This window comes from Pomacea canaliculata, linkage group LG5, assembly GCF_003073045.1.
Source record: "Pomacea canaliculata isolate SZHN2017 linkage group LG5, ASM307304v1, whole genome shotgun sequence".
NCBI lineage: Eukaryota > Metazoa > Mollusca > Gastropoda > Architaenioglossa > Ampullariidae > Pomacea > Pomacea canaliculata.
This window is the reverse complement of record NC_037594.1, coordinates 3605916-3617570: the sequence shown is the minus strand read 5'-3', so window position 1 is coordinate 3617570 and position 11655 is coordinate 3605916. Positions and strand designations below refer to the sequence as shown.

At 42.1% G+C, this 11655-nt stretch overlaps 3 protein-coding genes across 3 annotated transcripts; all 3 read left to right on the top strand.

The window, feature by feature from the left end:
• Positions 1–1802: 1802 nt before the first annotated feature.
• Positions 1803–2866, top strand: LOC112564366. Its single transcript, XM_025239133.1, has one exon. The coding sequence runs from the start codon at positions 1823–1825 to the stop codon at positions 2858–2860; it is 1038 nt and encodes a 345-aa protein (XP_025094918.1). The 5' UTR covers positions 1803–1822; the 3' UTR covers positions 2861–2866.
• Positions 2867–5593: 2727 nt separating this feature from the next.
• On the top strand, positions 5594–7451 carry LOC112564372 (short-chain collagen C4-like). The gene is made up of 2 exons (XM_025239140.1): positions 5594–6575; positions 7302–7451. The coding sequence occupies exon 1, from the start codon at positions 5646–5648 to the stop codon at positions 6567–6569; it is 924 nt and encodes a 307-aa protein (XP_025094925.1). The 5' UTR covers positions 5594–5645; the 3' UTR covers positions 6570–6575; positions 7302–7451.
• Positions 7452–8844: 1393 nt separating this feature from the next.
• On the top strand, positions 8845–11373 carry LOC112564371. The gene is made up of 2 exons (XM_025239139.1): positions 8845–9836; positions 11189–11373. Exon 1 carries the CDS (start codon positions 8869–8871, stop codon positions 9832–9834), a length of 966 nt encoding a protein of 321 aa, XP_025094924.1. The 5' UTR covers positions 8845–8868; the 3' UTR covers positions 9835–9836; positions 11189–11373.
• Positions 11374–11655: the final 282 nt, after the last annotated feature.

The following is an 11655-nucleotide window of genomic DNA, read 5'->3' as shown; positions in this document are numbered from 1 at the left end:
GCGGTACGAAATTATCGGTTATAGTAATTCCAAATTTTAGTTTAAAGTATTTAACCATTTGATTTTTTAACCCGAAAGAAAGAAAGAAAGTCTTTCTGCAAAAATGTAACATAAATAAAACAACAACAATAACAACACCACCTCCCCCCCCAAAAAAAAAAACAAAAAACAAAAAACAAAACAGTTCCAACAAATTTTAATCTTTTAACAATGACGGAAGTAGGCAGAGAAAACGGAGAAAGGGAGAAAACAACTCAAGCTTAATTTTGATTTTGGTTCTCTCCCTTAGACCGTAGGTCGTCGTAAAGATTGTAGGCTTAGAACACTTTTTAGGGAATTAGGACCAAGAAAGAAAGTTTTCCTGCAAAAATGTAACATAAATAAAACAACAACAATAACAACCCCCCCCCAAATAAAAAAAACCAACAACAAACAAACCCCAAACAAAACAGTTCCAACCAATTTTAATCTTTTCACAATGACGGCAGTAGGCAGAGAAAACGGAGAAAGGGAGAAAACAACTCAAGCTTAATTTTGATTTTGGTTCTCTCCCTTTGACCGTAGGTCTTCGTAAAGATTTTAGGCTTAGAAAACTTTTTAGGGAATTAGGACCAAAAAAATGCAGTCTTTCTTAATATTCTAAAACCTACACATAAAACTAAATTTTGCTAATAAATTCTGTCTATAGAAATTAATAAACAAAATTAAAGTTAGTAAATTAAAAAAGTTCTCAATAAATAAATACATGGAGTGTTAGTAAAACATTCAAACCAAATATACTGTACATTAATGTCCGAAAGAACTGGCCAGTCACGTGCTGGCGGATTTCCAGATTGGCTTCCTGAAGGCGGCTGTTGAACACTAATCTGAGCGAACAGTCAAACACACTTGTCATCTTAACAAACCTTCGCCTCCATCGTTTTGCCTCCTCAGTAATTCTGTCCAAAATAGAAGCCACCAAGACATTAACCACAACCCAACACTAATCCTAAAGCTTACATGAAACACAAATTTATCTGATCTAATATGTTAATGTTCACACGCACGCACGCACGCACACACACACACTTTCTCTCTCTCTCTCAAGCTATTTAAAACACAAGAAACAAAGAGAAAAGCATTTATTTAAAAAGAAACGACCCTATAACGTTCATTTGCTTTATTCATTAACTCCAGCAGCTTTGACAGAAGCAACAACCAGTTAAGTGATTTGGTGCGCATGCGTAATGACATCGATTCCGTACACATGAGCATTGAGGCCAGTTTGTTTACAAAAAAAAAAGCATTTATATACATAAAACAAACCTGCAACATTCGGGCCGAAGTTCATGTGCTTTACATATTCACTACAATCAACCGATTTGGTGCGCATGCAAACTGAGACCGATTCTGTACACATGAGCATTAAGACCAGTTCGCTTACAACGATGGAACATTTCACATCCACTCATCAAACTGAGCAACATGCACACAGATTGTTGAAAATTTTCAGTACCCTCTGTCGAGCATTCGGGTGAACAAGTACATGAAATCGTGGAATATGTCAGAAGCAAAAGCAGACACAAGCTCTGTACCATCAGACTGATACGCAGCAGCTAGAACATCAGCTAGAACATCAGCTAAAACATCAACTAGAACATCAGCTAGAATACCACGTTATTTGATGCAGTACGAGGAGGCACCAAGGGTAAAACAAAAAAACAAAAAGGGTCACGACTAATGCTACTTGTTTTAGAAGTCAGAGATAAAGGAAAGACAAACGATCTTTCTATATCTGCGTTATTTCTTATCTTCCCGTAAAAGCAAGACCGCAGCCCAGTGTATGGACATGTCAGACACCAAGGTGTCCTGGTACACACTGCAGGTAGAGAGCATTTGTTTCCCACACTCCGCAATGGCAACGTGTGTTGTGTTGTTACTGACTGTTGTAGCAGGTGTTGTTGTCGCAGACGGCAATCAGCAGACCGTGACCGACGCTGCACTTGCCGACAGAATAGAAGCTTTAGAGGACATCGTCAGACAACAGGCAAAGGTCATTGATGATCTTGGTTCTGGTCTGCAACGAGCATTAACGGGTTTGGAAGCATGCTCTCCTTTGAGAAACACCTTTTCCGTAGTGGACACACCTGACAATATAGAAGGTACAGGTCTGTTACAAGAACAGTTAACTGGAAATTCCGTACAACATGCAGTCTTTGTTCGGTCGGATGACAACGACCCTTTGATACCGGTTGTGACTCAGCTGACAGAAAGGGTTAACGAAGTCAGTGCCGGTCTGCAGGCCATGAAGAACGAAGTCAGTGCCAGTCTGCAGACTTTAAAAACCGAGGTGACTGATGCTTCCACGTCTGTCTTCGTCCACTGGGGAAGCTCCACGTGTCCAGGCTCTGCTGTTCTCGTCTACTCCGGTGTCGTCGGGGGGTCTCACTACGACCAGCCTGGAGCAGCAGCCAACTACCTGTGCCTGCCCCTCTCTAACATTACCTTGCTTGATTACACAAACACCTACACTGCATATCTTTACGGTGGAGAATATCAAACAGAAGACGGACATAATGATAAAGATCCTCTATGTGCCGTGTGTCGATCGTCACGTGCCAATAATGTGATGATCCCGGCAACGACTGTCTGTCCAGCTGGCTGGACCTCGGAGTACAGCGGATGGCTGATGGCAGGATATTTCGGGCACAAAGCTGCCACCGAGTTCATCTGTGTGAACTCCCAAGAAGAAGAACGCCAAGGAAGTGAAGTAAGCAATGATGGAAAACTGTTGTACTACACTGTCACTGACTGTGGGAGCCTGCCATGTCCTCCTTACGTTACCGGGAAGAGGGTCACGTGTGTTGTCTGCTCCAGATAGTCAGAAGTAAGTATTTGAGTCCTAAACATTGCACTTCAAGTATGTAAAACTTTACCTTTCAGTTGAAATCGATATAACTGTTAGACAATCCATATATTAAATGTGTATGTTCAATTTTTTTAATATTTCCTTATTTATATATATATTTGTATCAATAGTATAGACACACACATGCCCTTCACTACCCATACACTTCAGCTTCACCACTGACTGCATTCCACTCTCAGACCTGACTAGTGCCACACCCTTAGCATGAAAACTGTTTATCAAGCGGGATGTTCTGGCCTGGCCATGTCTGTTCGAGATTGTAGAGGACATACAATGAAATAAGCAATTGGTTGGGTGCGTGTCACTGCACATCGTGGGTATACATCATGTCTGACGAGGGCAGGTCGCTGCCAATAGTTGTACAACTCGCCCGCACGCACCACTCGGTCGAGTCGGACTTTCTGCTTCTGGGAGGCACTGCGGTGCTAGATGGTGACTGACAAGCGAACACACTAATGTCTATCATAAACACCCTCACCTCACACACACATGCACACAAGCACACGGACGTTGAAGCTTATAATGAAGGAAAACCCTAAGTGAGTAGAATTTTGCATTTAAATTTCCCTTTTGGTGTTACATTATTGTTTTTGTCCACAATCTTCAGACCGTTACATGACTCAGTGCGTTAATACTCTATGGTGTTGCCTTTTTATTTTCAGACAAAAGAACGCAGTTACCTACGGAATACAAACTATTGCTGCCTTCAAAGACTTGTTGCGTGTGAAATAATTATATGATCAGTAGACAATAAAAATGTCCAGCAATATCTTTGTAACGTTTTATGAAAGAGTGTGTTGAATGTGTCTGCGAGCGCGTGTAACATCTGCATGTGAACCACGCTCGCCGCACTCTTCCACCTTTTTCAACAAAAAGGTCCGGCCAACGATTAACACATTTAATGTTTATGAAATTAACTAACGATGAGATGAGGATGAAACAAAATAAAATAACGCTACCCCCTCCAGCGTCAACCTCCTCCTAACGTTTCTCAGACGGTTGGCGCTGACGAGATCACTGGACCAGCAGGTTAATCCACTGAATTTCTTCACGCAGTTCGTGAAGTTAACTGTGAAGTTAACTGTGAAGTCCACTGAATTTCTTCACGCAGTTCGTGAAGTTAAGAAGATCAAAGCCGTATCGGCGAAGATATTATATTCCGCTTGAATTGATTACTATGCCACACTCGGCTTACACACGTTAATACTCCACTGAACACAACGTTGGCTATCCGTTGCTGGCAGTCAACCATACACTGTACGCTCCCCACGGAGCTCTGTACACTCCAACTGCTTGGTCTCGTCTGCCCCGAGAAACGTTAGATCTCCTAGGTTAACTCGTTCTTTTTTCCTTCCTGACCAATCAGGCACCCTTAGCGACCAGGTAACTAGGACGACCATCCAGCAGTCTTTCTTGGAGACTCTCTCAACCAATCACCAGTACTACATGGCTCTCCATTGCCTACCGTCGCCCTAGTTACGCTGTGTTCAGTTCATTTACGTCATTCACTATATGACGCAAAAGAATCGTCACGCAGAGACACGTCAGCGCTCGCGCGACTGCTCTTCCCCTGACCACAGGGAAAGTTAAAAATAAACATGAATCTAACTAGATTCGTCTCAATCGCGAATCGTTACAATCTTAATTACTGATAGTTTAATGATCGCTTCCTCATATTGGTGAATAAGAAGATTGAGAGCAAGTGTTCATAGTAGATGAGGTGGAGACTGAGGTGTAAGTGTTTCTACACTGATGTACACTTTTAATATTTGTCACAAAAAACCTCGTCGCACACATACAAGCACATGCCAACATACGCTTCGTTCACCCAGCTCACCCGTTTCAAATAAAAATGAAGACTACATATATTTTGTATAATTTTGATATATAAAAGTTAAACGCAAGAAGATAGTAAGAAAAATTTTAAAATGTAAAGCAAAAACAATTCTTACTATTTAGAGGAGACGACAGATGTCATTCTCTTGCCGCTACTGTATGGAGGACATGGAGGGCTTTTTGTAGTTCAAACTGAGAAATATACAATAAATGGATGACACAAACCATGAACTGCTTGAATCAAGAGCAGAAGAGTGACTAAAATACTATACATTATTATGCAAAATATTTCTTAAAGCGGTGGGTTTCGATTTAAAGGTTTCAAAGTGAGACTCAGTCCCAAGAACGGAAATAAAGGCAGAGAATTCCACTCAGTGAGACTTGAGAAGGAAACGGAGTGACTGTTGAGTTTCTCCCGTTTGTTGCGTGGAAACACAAGCAGACTGACGAGAGTGACTCAGGTAGGAAGGCGTCAGCAGCTCCGACAGGTGGACTAGGCTGTAGCACAGTGGGGCGATCGTGTAAGCAATGGTAATCAATGCAACTTTGGATTGGTAGTCAACTCGAGAAAGAGAGATGTAGAATAATGTCCTTTTCGCCTACGATTGACGATCATAGAAGCATTATTCTGAACCCTCTGAGTTAGGGAGATTAAAGAATATAAACATATAAATACTCGCACGCCACACACATCCACCCACCCACCCCACACACACACGCACACATTCAAGTAAGCACACATAAGAACACTTTCCTGTACAAAAGATTTTTTTACTACAATTCTGTCATGTCCCGTAGACTTATTGCCTTATCTTTATCTTGACAGTCTTATCGCCTTGACTGTGTCAGAGCTTCAAACTCATTTATTAGAAAGAAAGAGTAAAGGAGAGGACAGACCACAATGACTCTCTCCGTTATTTTCTTCCTTACGACTGCAGCAGGGTGTGTCCTGGCAGCACAGGATCAGCAAAGTCGCCAGGATGTAAGTCTCACAGAACTCGTGGCTACAGTAGAAAGTCTTCTGGACAGAATACAAGGTCTCGAGGCAGAAAAGCAGTCGTTGGAGATGAGAGTTGAACGCCTGGAGACACTATGCTCATTCCCTGATGTCCTCCTTCCAGGAGAAGGCACAGCAGATAGAAACGAGGCTGTAAGTCTGGCGAGAGACAGTCAAACACAAGCGCGTGCTGTCGTTGTTAGGTCAGACGACAGCGACCCCCTGGTGCCGGTGGTGACTCAGTTGACAGAAAGGGTTAACGAAGTCAGTGCCGGTCTGCAGGCTCTGAAGAACGAGATGACTGAAGCTTCCACGTCTGTCTTTGTGCGGTGGGGAAGTTCCACATGTACAGACTCTTCTGTCCTCGTCTACTCCGGTGAAGTCGGGGGGTCTCATTTTACATCTCCAGGAGCAGCAGCCAACTACCTGTGTCTGCCCCTCTCTAATGTCACCTTGGTGGACATCACGGTCAACAATTACGCACAGCTGTATGGAGGGGAGTATGAAAGCCAAGATGCACACCAAGAAAAAGATCCTGTGTGTGCGGTGTGTCGATCGTCACGTGCCACTAATGTGATGATTCCGGCGACGACTGTCTGTCCGGGTGGCTGGACCTTGGAGTACAGCGGGTGGCTGATGACAGGAGCTCCAACGCACAGCGCTGCCTCTGAATTCATCTGCCTGGATTCCAAGATGGAGGAGAGGACAGGCAGCGAGGAAAACAACAATGGGAAGCTCCTGTATTACACGGCTACCGTGTGTGGGAGCCTGGCATGTCCTCCCTACGTTAACGGGAAGAGGGTCACGTGTGTCGTCTGCTCCAAGTAGGAAACTGTAAGTAAATGACGCTCGGCTATAAAGTCAATGCTAATATTTACCTTAATTTTAGAATTGTAAAAGTTAGATATTTTTGAATATTATTTTTATTATCCGTTCTAAAGACTTCAGATAACTTCATTACAAGAAAGCTGCACACAGTACAAATAACAGTCAAATTATGGAAAAGAACGATTAGAAATATTTGCTTCGATTTCACTTAAGTTACAAGGTAGATCACAAAAGCAAAGTAACGTACAACTCAAGTAATGTCTACTCTATGTCTGCTTAGTTTGAATATTGTTTCGGAATACTAAAAATGAGGTGAAGCAATGAAGTTGCTGAAGTAATCTATGATTTAGTTTGTTATAAACAACATGGCCACCACAAAATCAAAACCAGTAAACGATTTTGTCTACAACACATCAGTATCTTAAATTCTCTATTTTATTTTTAGAGTTTTTATGCTCGTAATAGAAGTGTCCAATATTCAATTCTTATTCTTCAAATAAAGCATTTCAGTAAGCGTCTCCTACTCATCCATGATGCTAATGTTTTCAATATCAGCCTCTGTAATGAGTTCACTGTACTACTTCATCGTCTATATTTTACTGCTTGCGTTAAATTATGTTTTCTTATTACTAACAGAAGAGACAAACGTTCCCTGCCAACCTCATTAAACAACTTGACATGAATGGTGATAAAGGTATTCACTGTTGCTGACTTTCAATTTTTGTTTTTCAGATGAAGGAAATACAAAACATAAAACCAAACAAACATCACTGACAACAACGCTGTAACTACGTTTGCTGGCGTGGACGATGTTGTTTACCACAACACAGCACACTGTGTGTCGTTGTCATCAGTGGAGAATTAAAAAAAAACTGTACACAACAACTGGCGTGTTTATTGTTACTACAACAAATTTTATTTACTGCACAAGGTTCAAAAGGTAGACATCATGGTAATTAAGTTTAAGTGGCTCGTTGTTTCTAGGGGACAACACGGCCAAAGCAGGACAAAAACTTAATCTTTGGCTTTACTTTGTTTTATTTGTTCATTAAAGACCAGGGTATAAAGTTTGTCCACTTTCTATATCACACACAAAAGCAATGCGCATAAGGGGAAACAACTCTAGTCTAATACCGATCTGGGTTCTCTCCCTTCTACTAAAGTTATTCGTAAAGATTGTTTAGAATGCTCTTTTAAACGGCGTATCACATATATTTGTCTTTTTTGTAGTTTACCAGATAAATTTTTTTTAAAAACACTGGGGAAAATTTGCTTCGCAGGCACTCGGCGCTCCGAAGTGAATTGTTTTCACGCGGCTCTGTACCTTCGTAGCGTACCCATAATAATAGTATTAAATGCATCAATCTGACTTTTCTTTTAGGAACAATGTTTTTTTCATTTCACGTTTATATGCGGTTATCAAAGTGTGATTCCTGGAGGTGTAACTTGTGCTAGCATGATATATCCTGTGCAACCCTGTGTGGAATTAAAAAAAAAATTCATTTACACCTACCTAATTTGCTTTGGATTACCTAATAAGTAACTGTTCAAGCAGGATTCAGATGTAAACATTTTTGTTTCACACAGTTTCATCTCGTATTATTAGTTTAAATTTTTTTTCTATCTCTTACATTTATTTTTTTATGATTTTTTTTAAATTGGTGAATTTCCATGCGCACGAGGGGAATGTGACCTCGTTGAACCCTGACGTAGCGAATGAGTTACCCATTAACGACTGTCGAGTCGTCAGGTGAACAGACACATGAAAGCGTGTAACAGGTAAGAAGCAAAAGCAGACACAAGTAACCAGTATAGCGAGAAACCAGCGACTTGCGAGCATCACACAGCAGGACAGCGAGACCTCCAGTTACAATAGCAACTAGAACATCAGCTAGAATACCTACTAGTATACCAACTAGAACATCAGCTAGAATACCTACTAGTATACCAACTAGAACATCAGCTAGAATACCTACTAGTATACCAACTAGAACATCAGCTAGAATACCTACTAGTATACCAACTAGAACATCAGCTAGAATACCTACTAGTATACCAACTAGAATATCAGCTAGAATACCTACTAGTATACCAACTAGAATATCAGCTAAAATACAGTGCTAATTGATGCAGTACATGGAAGTACCACAGGTCACGAAAGGTCATGTTTGCTGCTACTTGTTTTAGAAGTCCGAGATAAAAGAAAGACGAACGATCTTTCTATCCCTTCGTTGTTTCTTATCTTCCCCTAAAAGTAGGAGCGCAGCCGAGTGTATGGACATGTACAGCTGTACATTGTATGGGAGAGAGCATTTGCTTCCCACACTCCGTAATGGCAACGTGTGTTGTGTTGTTACTGACTGTTGTAGCAGGTGTTGTTGTCGCAGACGACAATCAGCAGACCGTGACCGACGCTGCACTTGCCTACAGAATAGAAGCATTAGAGGACATCGTCAGACAACAGGCAAAGGTCATTGATGATCTTGCTTCTGGTCTGCAGCGAGCATTGACGGGTTTGGAAGCATGCTCTCCTTTGAAAAACACCTTTCCTCTAGTGGACACAGCTGACAAGATAGAAGGTACAGGTCTGTTACAAGAACAGTTAACTGGAAATTCCGCACTACATGCAGTCTTTGTTCGGTCAGATATCAACGACCCTTTGGTACCCGTGGTGACTCAGTTGACAGAAAGGGTTAACGAAGTCAGTGCCAGTCTACAGGCTCTCAAAAACGAGGTGACTGAAGCTTCCACGTCTGTCTTCGTGCACTGGGGAAGCTCCACGTGTCCAGGCTCCTCTGTTCTCGTCTACTCCGGTGTCGTCGGAGGGTCCAACTACAATGAAACCGGAGGAGCAGCCAACTACCTGTGCCTGCCCCTCTCTAACATTACATTGTTTGACTACACGAACTACCACACTGCACATCTTTACGGTGGAGAGTACCAAACAGAAGACATACATGGAGATAAAGATCCTCTATGTGCCGTGTGTCGATCGTCACGTGCCACTAATGTCATGATCCCGGCGACGTTTTACTGTCCCGATGGCTGGACCTCGGAGTACAGTGGATGGCTGATGACAGGATATTACGATCTGGAGTCTGCCTCCGAGTTCATTTGTGTAAGCTTTGAAAAAGAAGAACGCCAAGGTAGTGGGGTAAATAATAATGGAAAATTGTTGTTCTACACGGCCACGGTGTGTGGGAGCCTCCCATGTCCTCCTTACTTTGGCGGAAAGAGGGTCACGTGTGTCGTCTGCTCCAAGTAGTCGTAAGTATTTGATGCCTAAACATCGCACTTTAAATGTATAAACTTTTACTTTGTAGCTTAAGTCAGCGTGACTATTAGGCAATTAAATTTATATTAAATTTGTAACAGAGCGTGTCCTGGCAGTGTGGATCAACAACTTATCTTTAATCCACGAAGGAACACAAAATCTTGTAGGACATGGCAAGGAAACAGGTGGGAGTCACGAAAGTCATGCAATTTCATCTGCAAGATATTAAATGTCTTATCGGTGGTCGAGAGACTCCTACTGAGGCAACAACAAATCAAACACAGGCAGAAATGACCTGCAATATCTTCTAGACAAAATAACATGGTAGCTTTCATGCCAATATAATATTATTTTCCCTTGTAAAAGGCCGCAAGGTGTAGATTCTCCTTTTGTTAGAAAATAGACACTTCATAGCAGACAACAAAACCTTCCTACTCAACTGACACAAAGGGTGAACGAGTTCAGCGCCGATCTTCAGGCTATGAAAAATGAAGTTAGAACGACATTGGCGAGTCTGACAGGCGAAGGCAACACCAATATTTAGTCTTTAAAGAGCGAATTTCATGCGGACCTTCAGGATCTGAGAAACAAGGTTGCCAGCTCTTCAACTTCTCTCTACGTGCGGTGGGGAAGCTCCAAATGTCCAGGTACTGCTGTTGTCGTCTACTCTGGCATCATCGGGGGATCCAGCTATGACGAAACTGGAGGAGCAGCCAACTACCTGTGCTTGCCCCTGTCTAACTTGGCTTTGGCAGCCAGAAGGAGCAATAAAAACGCTTATCTGTTTGGAGCAGAGTACGAAACCCAAGACCAGCATCACGATAAAGATGCATTATGTACTGTGTGTCAATCCACACATCCCACTACTGTGATGATCCCTGCGAGAAGTGACTGTCCGCTTGGCTGGACCATGGAGTACAGCGGGTGGCTGATGGGTGGATATTTATATGATGCTGCGGCATCTGAGTTCGTCTGCGTGGACGGAGAGATGGCGGCGAGGGATGCCAGTGGTAGAGATGATGATGGAAAGCTGCTGTTCTACACAGTCACAGTGTGCGGAAGCTTGCCATGTAGTCCTTACACTCACGACAAGAATGTAATGTGTGTCGTCTGCTCCAAATAACAAGCTGTAAGTATCTGACACATATTTTAACAGTTTACTACTTATTTTCTTAAGATTTGAAAGAACAAGAACATTTATTTGTCACACGACATTGCACGAGCAGCAGATCGTAACAACGACTGCCACTTTCTTGACAATCACCAATCACATACTTACAGACTCCGATGCATTATTATTATTAGTGTAATATGTAAGCAAATGGTGCTCTATTTTTATTTTCAGATCGAAAGAACGCAGTTACCTATGTGCTACAAATTTGCTACTGACAGCCATCAACAACTTGCAGTTTGTGAAATAATTATCTCATCAGCGGACAATAAAAAAAGAACTCCATCAATATCTTAATCGCTGATAGTTTTGTGATCGCTACCTCGTGTTGGTGAATATTAAAGGTGGATGAGAAAGTCTTATAGCTAGTAGTAGATGAGTTGAACAGTGACTTCTACAGCTTCTACAGTGATCTACACTATTAATACCTGTCATAAATAACCTCGTCTCACACAAGCACACACACACACATGCATGCACTTGTTGGGCAAGTCAGGCGCAGGTAGACTGAACAAACTGCCTACTAACTTGTTTTACAGTGAATGTGTTCTGGAAGTGATGCTGCCAGTGGCTACAGCTTCTTGACCATTCCTCTAAAATAGTACTGTCTCTCTCTCTCTGTCTCTCTCTCTCTGTCTCTC

What these genes read in the sequence shown, in the direction of transcription:
- LOC112564366 (XM_025239133.1), top strand. Translation starts at nt 1,823, where the DNA reads ATGGACATGTCAGACACCAAGGTGTCCTGGTACACACTGCAGGTAGAG.
- LOC112564372 (XM_025239140.1), top strand. Translation starts at nt 5,646, where the DNA reads ATGACTCTCTCCGTTATTTTCTTCCTTACGACTGCAGCAGGGTGTGTC.
- LOC112564371 (XM_025239139.1), top strand. Translation starts at nt 8,869, where the DNA reads ATGGGAGAGAGCATTTGCTTCCCACACTCCGTAATGGCAACGTGTGTT.